This window comes from Sminthopsis crassicaudata, chromosome 5, assembly GCF_048593235.1.
Source record: "Sminthopsis crassicaudata isolate SCR6 chromosome 5, ASM4859323v1, whole genome shotgun sequence".
Classification (NCBI taxonomy): domain Eukaryota; kingdom Metazoa; phylum Chordata; class Mammalia; order Dasyuromorphia; family Dasyuridae; genus Sminthopsis; species Sminthopsis crassicaudata.
In genome coordinates, this window is record NC_133621.1 from 286,891,005 (window position 1) to 286,914,236 (window position 23,232).

Here is a 23,232-nt window from a genome sequence, read left to right on the forward strand (position 1 = left end):
TAAGGCATTTGTGGAGGCCTTTGGGTCCCCAGATGAGGTTGGGAAATCATGAATGCAATCCAGATGGTGGGCAAATGACATCATCTTATTTCCTGCTGGTTTGTCACTTGCTCAGAATTTGTAAATTTCCCACAGTTAAGAATCAGCAGGAATTCTATGGAGTTCAAAAACAAGAAAGTGAATCTGAGAGTTTAATTGTAAAGAAAAAAGCACATACACATTCAGGAAACCTTTAGAGACATAGAGACACTGAAACAATTCTGTAAGGGAAAATCTGCTGCCAATGACCCTCCCAAACTAGCACCTCCCAGCCACATGGAGGTTCCAAGAAACCTGACAAAGAATAAGTAGAAGAAAATTATTCTGGGTCTTCAAATATCTATCAAAAACTTTCTGCTGAAATTCATCTTGATTTTTAAAGCTCAGTTCTGCCTTAACAAGTTTTTCACCTTAAAATATGCCTTGACAGTGAGTTATGCTGCAAATGATACTGAGAAGCTGCTTTTAATCCCAAAAAGGTATCATGAGTGTCCTCTATGAAGACATCTGATGCTGGTATTGGGGCAAAATGTGAGCATTTCCTGGGTGAGCTTTTTATTTTTATATGTGTGAAGTTTTCCATTATCCTGCTCTAAAAATCCAAATGAGAGTTTAGTGATAAGGGAAGCTTAGAAAGGAATAAAGACAAAAGGCCTGCTGGGGATGAAGGCAAAGGCTTAATGGGCACTGGGGCTAAGAGACAGGAAATATGCCCAAGGCAAGCAGCACAGAAAAATATGTCCCCAAATAAATGTTTTAAGACAAGCTCATAGGACCATAAGATAATAGATGAGCACTGAAAGAGACTTGAGGGGATATTCAGGCCAAACGCCATCATTTCACAGATGAGAAAATTGAGATCCCAGGGAGATTGAGGCTCTTGCCCAAAGTCTCATGGGAAATAAGCAGGACCAGAATTTGAATCTGGGTCCTAACTTAACCACACTGAGCTGTTTCTCAGTTGAGGATCAGAGGGGAGGGTAGAATAATGGATAAATATAATAGGGCACAGGATTCCATGCGAGAGAGAGGGCATGGCAGTGGTCCCCACTAGCGGAAAGCCTAGAATAACCAGAGGAATCTTTGTGACAGACTGCTATAATGAGAACAGGGAGACAAAGCAAAGCCCACTTGAGGTATAGTCTCTGGCAGAAAGTTATCTTTGTATTTTAACAGCTTATTTCTCAGTTGAGCAGCTAGGAAGTTTTGTGAATAGAACACTAGTTTTAGAGCAACTAAAACATGAGTTCAAATTCTTCCTCAATTACACTAGCTATGTGACTCAGGACAAGTCCCATAATCTCTAGGAAGCTGTTTTCTCATCTACAAAATAGGAATAATAATACTACATACCTCACAGATAGTAAGAATCAAAGAAATTAATGTATACAAAATGGTTTTTAAATTTTAAATCCAGTTTCTAGCTGCTGAAGGAAAAGTATTGTCAGCACAGTGTAAATTTCACTATCCTGTCTGTCCTATCTTAGTTCTAGCTCTCACAGAAGGTAGGATCCACTGAATAAGTTCTGAGTAAAAACTGGGGCCAAAAAAAAGCTGAGTGGTTGGATGGCAGAGTGAGGTAGCTTAAGATCCAAGGCTATAATTCCTGTTGAAGAATAAAAAAATTCATCCTTAAACAAACCTGAAAAATCCCCTTTCTCATTCAGAACTATACAAGCATAATAGTGACATTGCAAATTCAAGCCATTTTTTTATGACTTTGAAAAATTATTTATATCCATTTATCTACCTACAACCACCCCTCTTCCAAAAAATAGAGTGGAGAAACTGTCTCTCTTTTATCTTTGGATCCCCAGATCATTGAACACTGTACTTGATTAACACTTGGAGAATCACATTGAATTGAATTTCACCCATAAAAGTTATAAATATCTTGTTTCATTTCAACACATTCCCTGTAGTCCCAAAGACAGTTACTTTTCTTTTTTGTTATTAGGGCCAGGAAACCACACTTTTAAGGCCAACCACCAGATGGCACATCTCTTAATAAACTTTTAACTTTGAGGTTTCTGATGTATGTTTTCATATTCTTTTGAATTACTATGTTAATATATTAAGCTTATGGAGAGAATTAATGAAGCATGGCAGATAGAGACCAGAATTCCAAGTCAAAAAAGACCTGTGTCCTCTCTCTGAAACAAACTGTACGTGGAGCCCTGGCCAAGAAGCTTAATCTCAATTGTCCTTAAGTAATTGTCTAAAACTTTAAGTCACAAAACAGAAGCTAAATTTTATTAGTAGAGACAACTCCAAATTTTTTAATGATGATAATAGATGATGCCTTCAATCATTTTGAAAAGTTTCATAGTTTATCAGCATAAAAATATTTTGACCTTTCATTCTCTCAGTTGTCCTTAAGCAATTGTCTAAGACTTTAAGTCACAGAACAGAAGCTAATTTTTATTAGTAGATGCAATTCCTCATGGGAAGTTCCTAAATGCCAATTAAATCACACCTCTAGTCCAATTGTTTTTTAATGATAATAATAGAGGATACCATTGATCATTTTGAAAAGTTTCCATTCCTTAGTTTATCATCATAAAAATATTTTGACCTTTCATTTTTTTCACACCCAAAACAAAGGGCCATTTTTTTTGTGCCAAAGCCATTCATCAAACCTTCCTCCCCAATTCTTTCCACTGCCAGAGACGCTTTTCTCCACTTCATTGTTCACGACTCATGTCACTTTTTGGCATTAGGTCGGATGCCCTTCAAATGTCCCCCAAACCCTCGATCCAGGGGGACAACATGTCATTGATGCTCGATTACGCCAGCTTGCCCTATGGTAACCCACTTACACTCAGCTTGGACAGCCGCCAGCCTCCAGCTTTTTGCCATGGATGTAATTCAATTGTGGGGCTTCCTGCTGGTTTTCGAATACAGTTTTATAGAATGGGAACAGTAGGGGGCATGCCGAGCTCAAGATGCTTATCTTCGTTCAGTATTAGTGGACTGCAGTTTACATTGGGGGGCCTGCGATCTTGCTCATTTACAATCCTAAATGTAGAATTAGTTCATTGATGCTTCCTTTGTGTAGAAAACGGAGCCCATGTGATACTTTCAATACTGGCTTGCTTAGATATGAGCCAAATGCTTTAAGATCACACTGTGTCTCTGCACTTAGAGATTTCTGCATCTGCATTGTTAATCTGTGTGCAAATTTACATTTATACACAACTGGAATTCAGTGCAATCTAAAATAGCACCAGTTTTTCACTCACCATCATGATAACAGACACCTGTTGCTTCTCTGATCCTCATTGATTGGCCCTCTACAAGCCCCCTTTGGTCAATGTTTGAGTCCTGATTGACTCAGATTGAATGTAAATAATAATCGTTTCTTCTTTGGTTAAAAGTCCTGAGAGTCTTCCTCTCCTGGATTTATTTACTTGTTTATTTTGGTTGTTGTGTATGTGTGTATTTTTTCTTCTTAGGTGAAAGAGGCCATTCCCTGCCTCAATTGCTTCCTTGCTTTAATCAGTGAATGGGTGTTTCCTCAGTCAAACTGAGACCTATTGAAGACCTTAACTTAAGAAGTCAGAGGTTTTCCATTGCATCCATTTCCAACCATCCTGATCTATATCTGACCCAGATGGCTGGAGGGGAAACTGAGGCAAGTGACCTTGCACAGCCCTCCCTCACTTCAATCCAATTCACATGCATTTAATCACATCACTTCCTTGATGTCATGATGTTCTTTGAGAACAAAGGACAAATAACAGCAATATTTAGTCATATCCAACTCTTCATGATCCCATTTGGAGTTTTCTTGGCAAAACCATGGAGTGATTTGACATTTCCTTCTAAAGCTCATTTTACAGATGGAAAAAGTAAGACAGAGTTAAGGGGCGGCAGGATCACACAGCTAATAAGTATCGAAGACTCAGGTCTTCAGACCAGCACTCTGTCCTTCTATTCCCTGCCCCAATTACTCTCTTAGCACCAGTGTAATCAGAGATAACTATATGGCTTGTTAAAGTTTGCAGATATTTTATATTTAAAAAAATCAGCCTTACAAGTGCCACTAGAAACTATGAGCCCGGGAGTATGGTCTCAGTTTGAGTCCTTGATGTCACTATAGCTGCACAACCTCAGGCAAGTCATTTTTCCTCTCAAGGTCTCAGCCTCCTCATCTATAAAATGGGGATCATAATACTTCTTGGACAAGTTATTTAACCTATACCAGGTTTCCCGTAGTTTATAATATTATTTAGTTAATAATAATAGTAGTTCATAATACTATAAAATGAGGGGGTTGAACTAGATGACCTTTACCATGGTCTCTCCCAGCACCTAGGTCTCTGGGATTCAGTGACCTCATATCTAAATATATATTATTGATTTGAAGTTGGAAGGGGATCTTAAAAGTCCATCTTAAAAGTCTTCCATTACAAATGAGGAAACTAAGGTCCAATGTAGATTAAGTAATTTTCCTAACACCATGAACATATATCAAAAGCAGGATAAGAATCTAGCTCCTCTGTCTCTGGAGTCAGTGATATTTCTCCTGAACAACACTGGATTATACATCCCCAAGAGTCCTTGCAATTAATTCTAAGATATTTCCTTCTGTATGATGCTTCCTTGTTAGACCACAGTTGAAGACTCGGCTCAGTGATTCAAGGCAATTCCAATACACTTGTGATAGAAAGTGCCATCTGCATCCAGAGAGGGAACTATGGAGATTAAATGTGGATCAAAGGATAGTATTTTCACCTTTTTGTTGTGGTTGTTTACTTGTTATTTTTTCTTGTGCTTTTTTCCCTTCCTATTTGATTTTTCTTGCACAGCATGACGAATATAAAAATGTGTTTAGAAGAATTGCACATGTTTTAACTTATAATATAGTGTTTGCTGTCTTAGGGAAAGGGGAGGGAGGGAAAGAGGTGAATGATGAAAGCCATCTTTGTATGTATTTAGAAAAATAAAATTCTATTAAAATTGATTATCTTGTCAGCATAAGTATTCTCTACAATGATAAATCTTTTCAACACCTACCCATCTATGCCGAGAAGGAATATGTTAAGAAATTAAAAGGTGATGTAACAACAAAAGCTATCAACAAAGCATTTTTAAGAAAGCAAAGCCATCATCATACTCATATTCAGCAAGATAACCAGTAACGTAACAAGCAATCTTTTCTGTGGTCCTGCCTTGGCCAAGCCAGACCACCAGAAGTGGGTACCTGCTCATTGACCCTGGAATGTGAAGGTCCATGATGGATCAGAATCTTGACAATCTCCACATCTCCCTTCCATGCAGCAAGGTGTATAGGAAAATAGCCCTTGTTGTCAGCTACATTAGTTGAGGCCTCATATTGAAGCAGTTTGAGCACTATATCCCTGGTGAAAAAGAAAGAATACAGGACAGAAGAAAAATGAGAGACAATGAAATTATCCCAAAAAGGGCAGTTAGTTTTTCTTGAAGAGTTGACAACTTAAACCAATATTGAGTTACTTCTTAGTGACTCTAAATTGTACACTTTGAAACTCGGGCTCAAGGATCATCAGCTCAGCCAATTTTCATACGTCAACACAACTGAGAGTTTGAGTAAATTACCAATGTGTCATTAAAGAAGAAATCCATTTGATTAATGAGATTTGATTAATTTATTTGACTGACTCAAATAGAAAGGCTCACCCTTCCTCAAAGTCACAGTTCAGAATTTTAACTTCTGAGGCACTGTGATTCTGATCTGCTCCCGCTTTCCTTTTCCTGCCAATTTTCTTTTCTGCACTGGTTGACCTCTCACTGAATTCTGGAGAAATATCTGTTGTGAGAGCAGATGCCATATGGAAGACTCAAATTTTAAGTATATACTAAGATGCATTTAGGGATCATTCATGGACATCATTCATGGACAGAACAAGGAGTGAAGATGTTTGCAGAGATGGGACAGAGAACATAAGAGAAAGGGAAGTTGGATTGGTTAACTACAAAGGACAAGTCAGGAGACAACTACCACCCACAAAATAGAATCAAAGATCTCAAGGCTCAAAGAGACCTTAAGAAGTCATCTAGCCCAGCATCTTTATCTTATGAAGTGACACTCGAGGACCCAAGGTTGAAGTGACTTGCCCAAAGTCACCTAGATAGATAGTTTCTGTATAGAAAGGGAAAAGCACGATGCCAAAGAGTGGAGATGTAAAAATACAAACAAGATGATCTCTATCCTAGAGGAGCTTATGTTCTAATAAGGAAAATGATGTGCATAAGAAAGTGGTGGTCAGTGAGGTGTTAAGACAAAGAAGGCAGGGTAAATGGGACTGGAATCCCAAGGCATGGAATTATGAGGAATAGTAGTATTGATTTACTATAATCAGAGTTTGAAATATTTGGTGGGAGATGTGCAGGGGAGAGATATAATCATGATGAGCCTGAGACCAGACTAGATAAGGTGAATGTTGACTAATCAGAGGCACACAGGAGTGGAGTTGTAACTTCTAGTGGATGGAAGTGGAAGCTGATTAGAGTACAATACTGACATGGCTGATTGATTAGGAGGAACTAGAATTGGAAGATGTGTTGACTCCCCATCTCAAGCTCTTTCAATCTTCCCAATCATTTCCCCAACAAATATACAGATCCCTGGGAATGATCCACCTTCTCCATCTACTTCCTAATCAGAGATATAGTTTTAAGAGACATGGATATGCAAGAAAATTCTCCTACCACCTCCCCCACTCATATCTACTACTTCTTTGGGTTCTTCCAGGTGTTTGCTTTGAGACCTCAGGAATCAACCAATTCAATTCTCATCATTTTAGAGATAATTAAAGTGTGGCCCAAAATGACTCATCCAAGGTAAAATAGATAAAATAAGGAATCTGGAAGGGGAAAAGATATCAGATGCCATGTAATCCAACTCTCTTAATTTAGAAGAGAGGAAAGTGAGTCATAGAGAATGACCATACCAATATTGAAGAGCAGAAGCAGAATGTGAACCAAGATTTTTTGCCTCTAGAGTTCATGATCTTTCCCTTCTTGAGGAGTAATGAATTAAAATTCTCTCTTCCCATAACAAATAGCTTTAAGAAAAATTAATCTGAAGTGTCTGCCTTAAATTTGTTTTCAATTAAAAAAAATTTAACTATTTGCATCCCATGAGCTTCAAATGATTTTGAATCACTCAGTCTGACTTAAAGGGCTAATTCAATTCACTACAGAATGGATCCACTAAGTGGACCTGAGAATAAAGAAGCTTAGTTTCTCAACACATATATCCAATTAGTTAATCATACTATTTTCCCAGATTTTAATTGGGTTGTATGATCCAATAATGGCACATGGTGATAATCTGCATGAGAAAATTTAGGTTCACCATCTGAAGGACTATTCTTCCTAAAATTAACACTATGTAGGAAAAGTATATGACAAATGTTTTGACAGTTGGAGAAATGAACAGTTTGTCATATAGAGATCATATTTCTTGTACTTGAAATCTGCACTAAGATAAATAGAAATTCAAGAAGAATAGTTCCTCATCATAAAAAGCAGTATCACTGAAGCACAACACAGGACTAATTATCAATTTCACATCCAATATCATACCTCATTCATTCAATTCACTAAATTTTGGGAAAATTTCATGAAAAGACATTGAAGTAATATCCATGAAATATTCAGGGATCCTCAATTTCCTACTGACCAGATGTCAGAGAAGGAAGTTTAAATGGAATTTACAAGGAGAAAACTTTAAGTTTAGTGCAAGGGGAAAATTCTAACAATTAAAATTATCCAAGATTGAAATAGACAGCTTAAGGATCTAAAAACTTTAATCTTTCTGAAGGTCTTCAAGCAAAGGCTGCTAGCCACTTTTCAGTAATTTTTGCTAACCCCTTAGCATAAATTAAAAAAAAAAAAAAAAGGATTCCTGGCCATGTATGAGTAGAGTGAGATAGCCTATAAGAAAACTTCTAAATCACTGGTCCAGTGATTTTGCAACAGAATAGATCATATTTTAGCCATTACCCCTGAAAAATGCCCTCCACAAATAAAGAATGTATCACTTTACAAAGAGGAAAATAAATGGACAAAATGTCTTTTAAAAATTCAAATAATTTTGAGCTAAAAGAAATATAGAGGTTATATGGTTCAACATTCTATCCTCCATAAGAATATCTTACAAAGCTTTTCAAGAACCTTTGTTCATCTTTTTCTACATAGTATTTCTACATTGCATACCCCTCCAAAAATGGCTCACTGTCAAATGCAGAGCCCGTTCCATTGCTAGGCAACTCTAATTAGAAAAATCCCTCCATTATCTGTAAAGGCATCTTGGAATAAGGGACAGAGGGCTTGACAGCAAGTCAGAACCAAAGGCACACAGTGCTTCTTTGCCAGCTGTCTATAAGAATATTGCAAATTTCTTCAGTGAAAAGCATTTCTCCAGCATGGAGATCACTACAAAAGTATTAAATTTCTTTCTTTACTCAAAAAAATGGTGGGGCTAATATAAATTTTTTTACATAAGAAAAGTTACTCCCTAGTAAAAACAGATTTAGTTAATAAGTTGGATAGAAAAAAGGGCAGGAAAAAAGGTAGCCTAAAACTACCATGCATGTTATTATTTTCCTCATTCCATATGATTGTGCAACTGGGTTTGAAGTATCAGAACATTTATTTGGACAACTATAATTTATTTCCACTTTTTTGACTGGGTGAAGAATATATTGACATTCACTGAACTCTGCTCCTTCTAACTAGGAAAGAAAGAAGGAGAGATGGGATACTCATTTTTCTTCATTTGTTTCTCCCAGCATCCTTAAGAGCATGATTCTAGAAGAATAATGATAAAAAATGCTACCCATTATCTGACAGATGACAAGCATAACATATAAAATAGGACATGTTTCTAGACATTATCAAAGTGGGAATTTGTCTTGCTTATCTCTACATATTTCTTCCAAGAGTTTCATTGCTCTTGGTTTCGTTTTTGTTCCCTCTCTCTTCCCACTGCTGGTCATGCAGAAAGAAAGGAGAGCAAAAATTCTTGTTCATTGGGAAAAAAAAGAATAAAACTTTAAAACCAAATCAAAAGTAGAGCATCAAAGAAATAGAGAATTTTAGACCTGAAGTGACCTCAGATGTCCTTTAATCCAACCTCTCATTTTAAAGATCAAGAAACTGGGGTCTAGAAAGTTTATGTGACTTAGTAAGGTCTCATAAGCTAGGTAATGATACAAGCTGGGTGCAGCAACTAAATATACTATAGCTACTCCCCTAAGGATCTCCATTTATACTTTCATTCAGTTTTTGTAGATGTTTTCTAGCAGCTGATGTATTATGTGTTCCCAATTTATACTTTCATTCAGTTTTTGTAGATGTTTTCTAGCAGTTGATGTATTATGTGTTCCCAATTTATAAGACTATTGAAATAATATACATGTTTTTGTAAATTTACCTTAGTGTTCTGACAAGTGCTAGCATGCCTATATCATACCCCATGTACATAGTTAAAGCAAGTGGGGAAAAAGTAAATCATGAAGCTGTATTCTCTGTATACTCTGATTCCAAAAACTTTTTCCTGTTTTTTTACTTTAAATGAGATTCTGGGCCTGGATCAGAAGATAGTGGCCTAGGCAGTGGTGACTGAGCTTGACTCCCTGGTATAAAATACATTTGCTAAAATTCAAATATCTTTACTTTTAAAAATTTATTCACTGCAATTCTTCATGGACTTCATGAACTTCTGTGGCCAGAAAATTCATCTCTTTGTAGAGATTAGAATCCATAAATACAACTTGGCTGCTCCTCAAATAATAATACATATAATGCATCACTATTCTACATTCAGAGCATTCTCAGATTGGTAGGATCTGGAAACGTAAATCTTGAGCTGGACAGGAACCTAAGAGAATGTCTAGTCCAGTATTCTTGTTTTAGATTTCAGGAAACTGGGGCCCAGAAAAGTAAAATGACTCATTCAACATCATACAGGTAGTAAATGAAAGAGCTACAATTTGAATGAAGATTCTCAGACTCTAAATCGAATATTCAAACTTATGTGTCATGCTTAAGTTCTGCTGTTCCACTCTTGAATTATGGTTCAATTATTTCAATAGGACAAATTCAAACATTCTTATGAAATACAAATATATGGAATAAACTGAGTGAAGACGACCTCTCATGGGAATATGACCTTGAGACTTTGCAATAATAAGTTAAGCTGTTTGATTGTCTTGGATGGATAGTATTAGTACTTCTGTTTCCTACCACCTCTTAATTAGCATTTAAGTACTTCTTTTAAAGGCAGTGATGGCTTTGAGAATTCAGGTAACAGAATTCTCTCATCCAAGAATATCTGCTTGTATAGCAGTTCTCTAAGGAAAATTTAAGAGTTTTTATTTACTAATATGCTTTTCTTTCTGAAATAGATTTCCACATTTAGAATGTAAGCCCATACTCCCCCAGACAATGGGAGAAAAGACTAGGGTGAGAATGGAGGTGGGGATTTCTGCATTCAGGGTCTATTTAATCTTGTGTTTTGCAGTTTGTGCTTTGCACTCCTCTACTGACACCTTGTCTGTTGGGAGTTGCCCTTTTTCATAAGATCATAATAAATCCCTTTTTGTTTTTTCTTACCTAGAGCATCTCTGACTGTTTTATTGGTCACTACTGTCCCATTTGCAAACATATGATTTCTATTAATAAAATTCATTACCTACATCAAGGTAGTATCTATTCACCAGGCAATTAACTACAATAATTAATGTATAAACAGAAAGACAGTTTTTTCATTTCATTGTCCACATATATATTATTTCATTTGTAATGAATATACCTTCTTAGAAGTAATTTATTACAAATATCTCTAGTTTATTAAAAGTATAATCAATTTTGCATGACACCCCAATTCTGCTTAGTAAATAATTCCAGGGAAGTAAATAAACAAAATGAATTATTTGAAAAGTGCAATTATACAAAATACTTTATACCATTTTATTTTGTATCTTCCTGATAAATGATAAGCAGAGCAGTGCTCTAATTCTATAGTTTAAAACTAACCACTTAAAAGTCAGATATAAAGAGGACTAATTATTCAAATTATATCCAACTATAAACTATTCACTGTTTTTCCAGTATTCTGTCTTCTATATTCATTAAGTCCTCTTCCTTCATTTCTCATGCATGCCAAAGAAGTAAGCTGGGATTCTCAAAGGGTATACCCACAAATACCCTTTATAACAACATGGAAACATTCTGTGTAAAGGCACAGCAAAAAAGATGGCTATCATTTTCCAAGGACTTCTCCAGCTTGGAAATGAATGGTCTCATTGGTAAGCTGGCTATAAGCTGATGATGTTTTTTCAGCTACAATAACTCATAAAGGCACGGAGGGATTGCCTTCAGCATCATGGAAGAGACAACACCAATGAAATCTCAGATCTCTAGAGTTTGGTTTCCATCTTTTTCAATATAGAATTGCTTCAAAGCCAGGAAGTTTTGAATTTTGGTTTCTTCTTTCATACTTAGCACATGATCTTGGGCATATCTCTCAATTTCTGAGTACTCTAGGCAACTAAATTGCAGAGAAGATATACTGATAAAGGAAATATCCTCACTGGGGAGTTCCCTATAAAAATAAATCATTGACTCACTTCCTAGATCTATTTAAACCCTAGAAGACTACTGCAAAGTAGAGCTTTGAGTACAACCTCTTTATTTTTAAAGGACTTGAAGTCCTCTTGAAATCTCCTCCAGCCTTAATCCTCCTTGATCTATGATCTCAATCCTTACTTTGTAAATGATAGAACTGAAGTCCAAAACTATGAAAAGACCTACCCAGATCACACTTAAATTTGCCTTCATTCCCTGATGACTATAAATATACTTCAAACTAAAAAAGAACCCCACTTGTAACAAACTATGGAATTCTAATCTATTGGTTGCTCAAATTCAATAGTAAGACTTTCTGTAATTAAATGGTCAGTGCTACAAAGCCTCATTTTCCTCCAGTCTTCCCTGCTGAGAATTTGTCTAGAGAGCAATAAAATGAATATTCTTTCTTCTGAAGGAGTACAAAAGTCAAAAGAATGAACATTTTCAGTCTTGACCAAGGAACTTTGTCATTTTCTTGAAAACTATGCTTCCCTTTAATGGATATATCATTGGGAAAATTCCCCAGCAGAACCAAGAAAAGACTTTAAGTCAATACATTCTGTGATCTAACTAATGTTACTATAGATAACTCAGTTACCTTCAGGTTACTCAAGGTTAAAGGATTTTTTTTTTCCTCAAGGGAGTACTAATTAGTTAACATCCACTGTCTGAAAAAAAAAAAAAGAGGTTTTTATATCAAAGTGATTTTCGCATTACAAAAAAAGAGCAACTTTCAAGCCAAAAATCACAAATCCTTATAAAGGAAACACTACTCATGCTGTACAGGAAAACACAGGGATAGGACAAGTAAATAACAAGACATTTTAGCTATCAAGAATCAGGAAGTCATTTGAATCAATTATCTCCAAAACAGATAATGACAGCTGGAGGAGGAGGGGCACACTAAGATTGTATTCTCTAAAGGTAAATACTGGGAGAAAGAGTAGTGGAAAATCCCTCAGAAATATTTCAAATCAAATAATGATAATTACACATATTCTGACTGGAAAGCATCTTAATTTTCTGCTGACATTTTTCTAAAGAAAATACAAGAAACATGGACCTCTAGAGTTTTATAAAGCCTGACTTTCTCTCCAAAATAAGGAGAAATATTATGATACAAATGGAAAAAGGATGAAATTAAGCACAAATACATGAATATTGATTAATATTATAGGGGGGAAAGAAGAGAAAACATAAACAACTGAGTTGTATTTGAAATAAGACTAAAAGATTCAAATTTAAGTCAGTTTTATTTTTCCTCAACAAGAATCTAAGAAATCTGGTTACAAGCAAAATACAAATGATAACCTACTTATTTAGATCTGCTTTTGTTTACTTCTGATTCAAATTTAAATCTTTTTGTTCTTTTCTTACTTTCTAATAAGAGTTGATTTCTGGCTGAGCACATGCTTTCCTCTAAGCCAATACATTTTTTTTCTTGCATTTATGGTTCATAAGTCTTTTTAATGGCCCTGGAAATTATCAAAACAATTATTCAGAAAGGACTAACTTTTCTCTCACACAGTGGTATTGGATCAGGAGCTGTTAGTATTCTGGACAACTCCCATGCCAAGAAACTAGAAGCTTCAAGAGCATAGGATGAGAAAAAAATGTGAACCTGTAGTGTGAAGAATGTGGATTAGCTTTTAGGGCAAACTTTTTCTGCCCAAAGCAAAAGCTTGAACTATGTGACTTCTTCACATTTTTTCCAGTTCTAGGAATCGTATTATTCCAAATCTGGTGATCATAATATCCTGTATTAACAGCACAAAGCAGATGGCTACAACAGAGAAAAACGATGGAGATGAGTTTTTGTGCTGAATGCCAAGACTTCCTTCAGGGAGGAAAAATGTATTATAGTCAATTATCAATTATCTCTGTGAGAATGAGAGAAGCAAATATAAAGACAATCCAAAAATCATTCTTATTTGGCTTTGGAATATATATATATATATATATATATATATATATATATATATATATATATATATATATATATATATATTTTTTATAGCACATTTTCTATTTTAATTATTTCTTCCGGAAATGTGACCCTATTAAAACTGGCATGTTCTCACATCACAATAATAAAAACTCTGAAGATTGGTAAAAGTCGATATTTGTATAGTACTTCAATTTTGCAAAGGGTCTTATAGATATTAGTCCATTTGAGCATTACAATAATCCCATGAGGTAGATGGTGTGAGTTTTATTACTCCCATCTTAGAGATGAGAAATCTATTAATATGAGGAAGAAGACAAGAAGCATGGTAGCTTACAGAGAAAAGCCAACCTCAGGTTAATTTTTAAACACTGTGCATAAGCTCATAAAGTAGATGATCTGTGTATGGAAAATCTATAACTCTATAAATAAAACAATTTAAAATCAATGTGTTCAGCAATTGCTACTTACCGAATAGTATACATGAACAGTAACAAAACAAAGATTCACTAACTCTTTCACTGGGACCACAGAAATAATCTAGCCCAATCTCCTTCCCCATTTTACAGCTGAGGAAACTTAGATCTAGAGGAGTTAGATATCTTATCCAAGGCCACTTTTTAACTTCTGGAAGAGATGGAATTAGGACCATTCTAGTATATCATTCTAGTATGTTCATTCTAGTATATCATTTTGTCATTATATGAGTGAAGAAAAAGTTACAATAGAAAATATTTTTACAATTGTAAAAATATTTTCTATTGTAACTTTTTCTTCACTCATATAATGACAAAATGATATACTAGAATGATATATATCACATATTGCTGGTTATTTTTTAATTGTTCTAAAGTTAATTTAAGTAGTCATCATAAACACTGCCAACATGAACTGAAAGGCTAGAGGAAAGGATAATGGAAGTATAATTTAAAAAAAAAAAACTCAGAACAAGGAGAATCTTGATCCAAGTCTCAGTGCTATAATTTAATACATGAAATTTTGGAGATATAGAGCTTTGGAGAAGTATCTTTCCATCTCTGAGCCTTGGTTTCCTCACCTGTATAAGAAGGATGATCATACTCATGTATCTTTCCTTGGGAGACAGCTTGGCATAGTAGAGAGAGTCAAATGACTGGAGTTTAAGTCTGATATATACTCACTATGGGATCTACAGGATCTGGCAAGTCACTTAATCTCTTAGTATATGGGGCATCTTACAACTTAGAATCCTAAAATTATTAGCTTCAGCACTGGTAAAAGAAATTTACCCTCCAGAAATATTAAATATTTTTGAAATCATAAGATTATTATGAGGAAAGTGATTTTAAGCTCCAAAGCACTACAGGAAGACAATTAGTATTTGTCCTTACCTCCCCAGGTTTGGGGTTTGCACCAGGACACTGACCAAAGTCTTGCTTTATATCTTCATTTAAACAAAGGTAAAACAAGAATGTGGTTAGTCTTTCTCATACAAAACTTAACAGGTAAAATGTTCATGTCCAGTTGAGATAAGATGACAGAGATCAACAGTCAATATGGGCAGGAGGAAGCTGTTCTGCCTATTTGTCCCATCAAAGCTTTCCCACACAGCAGGAAATGAGCAATGTAGACTCTATCCAAAAGGTATCATGAAGAGAATTCTATGGGATTGAAAGGATCAAACTTCTTAGCCCTATCTAATTTGGCTTCATTCCCATAGGTCCAGATACAAACAAGGAATAAAATAAAACTCTGCTCAGAAAAAAAAATGCCAGCAGTGAGTGATTGATTAGGTAGGAGAAAGAATGAAGGGAATTATACAACAGACCATTTTTTCCCTCTGAAAGGATGAAAGTGACAGGCAAAACTGCAAGTTGAAAATCCAATATTTAGGGACAAAATACAGAAAAGTGAGTTAAGAATAAAATTCAGGATAAAACATCTAGCTACAAGGAAACTAATGTTAGCTCACTACAATTATAGGAAGGAATATATAGACCAGCAGAGCATTGTGTACCAAAGCACAGCAGAGTCAGAAAAACCTGACTTCAAATACTGTTTCTTATATCTACTCTCTTGGGCTCAGGCAGTTAACATTATATTGCTGATCAGCATTGGAGGAGAACAGTTCTACACAAACAGGCTCCACATGGTTTAAATCATGTGATGATTATTGCGTTGATGTGTAGAACACAGCCGATCTACTAATCAATAACTCAAGAAAAATAATCTTTGAGCGTCCAAAGTAAACCTCCCCCTTCCCACACATGTCCAAAACCAATGGCGAATGGTCTAAATGCTCAGTGATTCACTTTTCAAAGAATCACAGACATTGGAGCAGTAAATAACCCACAATGGTCATGTCTACACAAGAAGACTGAAGTGGGGCATTGCACCATTATCTGAGAAATTCAGAAATCTTAATTTAACTCATTTGCATCATTCAGGCAAAAGAAAGATTCCACCACCCCCCACTCCCAACTTTTAATCATCTAAGTGATTGCTCCACAACATCTCAGCTCTACTTTGACTCACAAATCATTACACCACTGAGACAAGTCCCTGGGAACATAAAAACATAGAATCATAGATTTAAAGGAATATCTCAGACCATCAAGACTAATGCTCTCATTCTGCAAATGAGGAAAATAAGACACAGAGATGTTAAATCATTTGTCTCTGATTACACAATTATACGTATCCAAAGTAATAAAGAAATCCAAGTATTCCTGACCCAGTTGGGTAACATGCTGCTGCTGAAGGAGTGCATGTGTTAAGCCTAGATGCCCCTAACATTCTGGGGCTGTGGGAAGAGAGCCCTTGTTCTATCCAGCCCCACCCCATTGCTCTGAAACATGAAATAGCGATGACAGCAGAGAAGCCATTGGCCAAGTGCAAAGAATTGTGAAAGAAAATGTTCATGCAGTCTCTTAAGGAGAATTTTATAAGCTATCATTCCCATATTTTTTCCTGAAAGGATACAAAAGCTAGAAGTGAAAGATTTCATAGGGTTATAAATTTAGAACTAGAAGGGACTCTACAGGTCATCCAGCCCAACTCCCTTACTTCACAGAGGAGGAAATTGAGATTCAGACAGGTTAAGATGCATTGACTGAGGTTATACAGATATTAAGTGGCAAAGTCAGGAATCAAATCCAGGTCTTTTAAACTCTAAATCCAGGGTACATGCCATTATAGCTTCTCTATCTGATAAGCTCTGAAAGCCGCTCCTTGCTTCCTCCCTCCCCCTGCTCTAGAGGATGATGTTTAATAGCTTAGAATACCTTTGGCTCTTTTGTACTTGGCAGGAACCCCACACGGGGTGTCCAAGAACAATATCTGGTTGCTTCCAAACGGTTAATGCAGTTACCTAGCAGCCTTTCCAAATTCACTGTCCCCAGCACAGTGACCACAAGCCTCAAGGGACAGATGGCCTCTTTCATGCATCTACCCTGAGTGAATCAACTTCATTATCTGCAACTAAATACAAGAAGAAGACCAGTGGCAGTCTGAATAAGCGGCACTTACTTATGTCCATTTAAAGCTGCATGGTGCAAAGCAGTGTAACCCGAACTGTCTGTGCAGTTCACATTGGGACCTCGCCAGATGCTGCGAATAAAGCAGAGGTGCAGAGTTAGCCAGTGAGCAGGACCATCTGCGCGCGCATGGACAATATCAGAAATCAACAACCAAAAAGAAGCCGGGGGTCCCCAATAGCCAGCAGTGCAGTGCGTATGGAAATGCCGGCTGTGTGGAAGATGATTGACATGTTTTCCCAACAGTCCATCTTGAAGCAGCATTCAATTTCATCTGATGGTAAAGGATTCATTAGGAAAACTCTTGAGAGGACCAGAATTGAGTGCAATGATGGCCACTGGTTAGGGCTTTACAAATGTTTGTTGGCCAGAGAAAATATAAACATCATCATGCATCATAGGAACTTTTATGACTTTCCATCATAATAATCTATGTAAAGTGCTTTGCAAAACTTCGAGTGCCACGTAAAGGTGAGCAATTTTTTTTAACCTTTTGGAAGCTTTTAGCATCTTCCGACTTCATTCAATGCAATAATAGCATAATGACTGTTTCCCTTTTCAGTTTGCCAGACTAAAACACAATTTTGTGTTATATGACACAGGGCACATGATAACAGAGAATGATCACATTTGGGAGTTCCAATGTCATTAACAATTCTTAGTTAAATGTTATATTAGATATGTCATAGTGGACATATCCACAGCCTGGATGTACCAGGTGAAGACTCCAACAACTTTTTAAGTAATATTATCTATGGGCCTCATAGAATCACAAAATTCTGATTGAGGAAGGACCTCAGTGCCCATCTTGTTTAACTCATAGCCAAAAAATAAATCCTCCTTCCACACACTGGGTAATTGATCATCTCACTATTTCTTTAAGAACTTCAGTTAGAGGGGAAAAACTCATTGCTGACCAAGATAAACCAGAACTCCAAACCACTCCTATAATAATTCTCATTACCCCTCTTCCCAATAGTAATTGTTCAACTCAACTGCTCTCTCCATAATAAGCAAGTATTACTTTTTCCTCAATGCTCTCGTTACTGACTAATAAGATCTTTCAGGCTTCATCATTCACAAATTGTTGATCACATATAATATTGTGGACCACCTTCCCATTGGCTTCATAGTGCCCAGATGATTAAATGTAAATGTCCATGTTTAGCCTTCAAATCCCCGTACAATCTAACCTCAACTTATCTTTCCAGTCTAATTGTTCATTAGTTTTCCACCAGTTCTCTGTGATCCAGTCAAGATGGTTTTGCATTGGTGACTCACACAGTTCCCTGTTGCCCTGTCCCTAGTGCCTTTGCATTGACTATCTACCATATTTGGAATGTGTTCCCTCCTCAGCATTTCCTCAGAGTTCCTGTCCCTGTCTTACTTTAAGAAACAGTTCAAGTACCCTCTTTTGCATGAAGTCATCCCTGATCTCCCCAACTGCTAGTGTTCTTCCTCCCTAACTTATATTTAATTATTTTGGACAGATTTCTCTTGATTCACTTTATACTTATGCACTATGTGTATGTGTGTGTGTATTTGTTTTCTGTCCCACTAAAATATATACTCCTTATCAGGAATTCTTTCTTTTTTTGTATTTGTATTATAAGATCACAACTTAGTTATTTAAAAGGGTGCTTAATAAATGCTTGTAGAATGATTGGCTATGTACCTTGCCAGTACTTTCCACAATCTCAGAGGCCTAAAATCTGCTTTGTTCACTGAACCCTAAGGACTAACTGGATTTTCCATCTGCCATTAAGCCCAACAATTTTATGTGCTGCCTATACTAATTAAAATGGAAGCTCCTTAAGAGAAGGAGCTATCTTGTTTTTGTATTTCCACCTCCAGCACTTAGCATGGCACTTGGTACATATTAATTACTTAATAAATGTTTTTCCATTACACTTTTATAGCTCTAATTGTTAAGAAGTTTTTTCCTTATGTAACTCACCTTTGCGCTCCATTGTCCCATTATACTCACATCAAATCTAATTTGCATTTTTGCACTTTCACTCATTGCAGCCATTAGGATGACTTTCTATATTTTTTTAATAACATGTTATTGCACAGAAACATTCATGACGATTGTCGGAGTTCTGCCCTCTGGAACTATAACCGGACAAAACTAATCTATTAATTTAGTCTCTGCAATTAGAGGAATCAATTTCAGCTTCCAGAAAGCTAACGGATAAAAAATGCTTTATCACAATAATTCAAAAGAAATATCTATAAAATAATGCAGCTTAAAGTAGACATAAGCTGAAGTTAACAGAACAAATGGTTGTTTACTTATTTCCTAGCACTAGATGGGAGCTATCAGCCAAGGACTGTGTCAATATACAGGCTAATACCTAAAAATAATTAATTACCTAGTAGATTGTGAAGGCAGCATAGAGATTTGAGAGAGACAGAGATAGACCAACAGAGAGAGAGAGAGAGAGAGAGAGAGAGAGAGAGAGAGAGAGAGAGAGAGAGAGAGAGAGAGAGAGAGAGAGAGAGAGAGAGAGAGAAGAGACAGGTACAGAGAGGGAAAGGGAAAACTTGGACCCAAATCAGAGGGTCATTTCCTGTTTCTATCCCAAACTACCTGGATGAACATGGGCAAGACACTCCATCTCCAAGAGTCTTAGCTTCTTTATTTTAAAAATGAGAAGTCCAACTCAAAGATAACTTCCACATTTAAGCCTTCAATCTATGCTAATTTCTATCTTTAATCGAGTGGAATGTCTTATTTAATTGACGTCCTTTCTAGAACTTGATACACAAAATGCCACATGAGAAACATGGTAAGTTAACTCTACATGTTATTATGAAAGGTAATAACTGGTTTTGCAGTATATTTGATTCCCACCTTTTTGGGAACAATAGCCGATATATTTACTATGCTTTGAGATTTTAAAAGTTCCTCACAAGTCACACTTAACAAGTGTATGGGGAAGAATTTGAACTCATGTTCTAGGCTCCAAATACAGCATTCTATCCATTACATTACCCTGCCTCTTGGCAGCAGATTCCCATGGCATGGAGTAGCATGAGAGTATGAACCAATATGAGACAATATAGCAACCCCCTAACTTTACAGAATAGCAGCTTAACCCTTCACCATATCTTTATTAGCAAGCAGTCAGCAAGCACTTATCAGTAAACTTGTCCCCTTTGAAGTTTTTAGCACATCCCCAAAATAGCTTCTTATGCCTATAATGTATTTTCTCAGATCTGTCTCAAGGGAAAAGTCAGTGGTGCAGTTTGGAATCCCATAAGGATTATTCCCAAAGACCTCCTTTCCTTTGTTCTATTCCTTTCCTTCCTCCTGCTTTTACAAAAACCTAACTTACTATTACTCACAGAGGAAGAAGAACAAATGAAAGCCAGAGGTGTTGGGGAACTTCAATGGAATGGAAGGTCTTTGATGGAATGACATGGAAAGGAAGGGAAGGAGAGAGGTGTATAAACAAAAATATCTTTTACTGATAAGAATGGAGGATTAGAAAAAGAGATCTGACCCTTACTTATTTGTCATAACCCAACCATATTGCTACTCAGACTGGAAATTAGAGCCGGGGTCATTTGGCAGAGTATTGAAATAGGAATCAGGAAGATCTGAAATCAAATCCTGTCTCATCTATTAACCAACAATGTGACCCTGGGCAAATCATTTAACTTCCCAGTGTGATTCTGCATCTATAAAATGGGGACATTAAGTGTACCTATCTCATGTTGAGGATTAAATGAGAAAACACATGTCAAGTGCTCCACAAATATTAAAATGCTATGTATCACTATCACCATGCCCTTAATTTTCATTGGACCCATTAGTTTTATTTGCTTCAAATTGTCATTCTCCATAAAAGACATCTATTCTTCTTGAAGTAGCCAATTGTCAAAAAATGCAGTTTTATGGAATTGAAAACTTTTATTTGAGCAAACTCATTGTGGTTAGAATAAGGATTAAAGCATTGAATGGGAGGGGATTTTGCATTGAATATTTTATACAGTCTGATATCCAAGACATATAGGAATTAATACAAATATGAGATCAAGGGTCACTCCCCAATAGATAAGCAATCTAAGAGTATTACTAAACAATTTTCTTTTTCCCTAATAAGAACTTTTGATTTTCAAAATACATGCAAAGATAAGTTTCAATATTCACCCTTGCAAAATCTAGTGTTCCAAATTTTTCTCCCACCTTTTCCCACCCTTTCCTCCCCTAGACATCAAGTAATCCAATACATGTTAAACATGTGTAATTCTTTTATACATGACTAGACAATTTTCAAAAGAAGAATTGCAAACTACAAACAACCATGTTACAGATTATTCTAAATCTCTAATAAAGAATGCAAAGGAGTCAAGGCAAAACAAATCTGAAGTGTTACCTCATTATCGGCAAATGGGAAAAGATGGCAAAAGATAAGTGTACTCAGTTTTGAAGAGGCTACACAAAGACAGACACACTAATGTTCTGGTCATGATGGGAATTGGGATGTCACTTTGGGTGACAGTTTGGAAGTAACATTCCCTCCAAAAAGATAAAAATGATCAGACTCTTTGATCCAGATGTACCACTACTAGGGATATTAATTTGGAGATGAAGTAAAAAACCAAAAGAAAAGTCCAACATACATCAAAACACTTCTAACAGTATTTTTATAATAGGAAAAAGTTGGAAACAATAATTTTCTTAGGAAAATCTGAAAAACAACAACAAAAGTACATTCTGGTATGCAAATATGATGTTACATCATTAGATTTAAAAAATAAATAATTGACAGAAGCATGGGAAGACTTATATTAACTGTGGAATGTGAAGTGAGTAGAATCAGGAAAATGATATACACAACAACAATGTGAGAAAAAAAAAAGGGAAACTGATATATAATTATAAAGAATAGGATTGGCCCTGAAGAAGAAATGAAAATATGCACATCATCCTCTTTCCCCTTCTTGGTAGAGGAGGAAACTATGGACAAAAAACATTGCTACTACAATCAGGCCCAGATAATACATCTTAGTCATTGAACTGATCTTTCTTCTTTCTTTAAAAAAAAACATCAAGGAATGGCTCCCTGGAGAAAAGAGAGAAGAGAAATATTTAGAAATGAAGGTGAAGTAAAAAACAATTATAACAAAACATTTTCAAGAAAAATTGGTTATATTGAAAATATTGACACTTCTTGATCCTATCAATCTCCATTCCTATGATCTGGTGGGGGAAAAGGCGACCTATAGAGTTCATTTATTCACATCATCTGTTTCTTATTGTTTCTTATATGTATTGTTATATATGCATTATATGATATCTATATATATTCTACTTAAGTATAGCTATAAAAATACACATTTAAAACATTATAAGTGCATTGACTATTATACTAACAGTTGAACCAAAACTTTAACTAAATCTCAGAGATGGAAAGATTCTTAATGACCATCTATACCAAGCTGTACTTGAATGAGAAATCTCTCTATGAAATTATTACAAAGGATTATATAGCCTTTGCTTGGAAGATTTCAAGTAAGATCTCATCACATCTCAAAGTTGCCCATTCCTCTTCTGGACAGTTCTAGTTATTGGGAAGTTTTTTCTGTATATTAAGCTTAAATATTCCTTTCTGTAATTTCCACTCACTTAGACTGTCCTGCCTTTTGTGATAATGATGATGATAACAAATATTTGTGGTCTTAAGAAGAAGAACTTAGCACTTTATGGTTTGCAAAGCACTTTACAAATATCTCACTTTTCTTTTTATCTCAGGGAAATAAGTACTATTATTATCACCACTTTGTAGATGAGAAGTATGAGGCAGAGTTAGGTGACTTTCCCAAGGTCACCCAGCTAGGAAGAGTCTGAGTTCACATTTGAACTTGAGTTTTCCAACTCAAGATCCAGTATTCTATTTGCTATTCTACCTCATTTCCTCCATATCCAAGCAAAGTAAAGCTAAGCTGGAATGAAATACTACTGCAACATAAGAAATAACACATGAATGATTGAAAGAAATATAAAGAGCAATATATGGCACCAAGAAATATCTATGTAATAAATAATATAGCAGTCCCTAGCACATATTAGGTACTTAATAAGTGCTTGCTGATTACATG

The 23,232-nt window shown here is 35.8% G+C and overlaps 1 protein-coding gene across 16 annotated transcripts in view; it reads right to left on the minus strand.

Annotated features, from left to right (window-relative positions):
* The window catches only part of ANKS1B (ankyrin repeat and sterile alpha motif domain containing 1B), a 1,348,742-nt gene that overhangs the window by 1,184,008 nt on the left and 141,502 nt on the right, over positions 1-23,232 (minus strand). For 15 of the 16 annotated variants that reach the window (XM_074267164.1, XM_074267169.1, XM_074267161.1 and 12 more), the window contains exons 2-3: positions 17,114-17,194; positions 5,246-5,402 (exon numbers count right to left, since the gene is read on the minus strand). In XM_074267164.1, coding sequence (XP_074123265.1) covers positions 5,246-5,402; positions 17,114-17,194 — 238 coding nt within the window. The remainder of the gene's footprint in view (positions 1-5,245; positions 5,403-17,113; positions 17,195-23,232) is intronic. The other variant, XM_074267163.1, reaches the window with a different exon arrangement.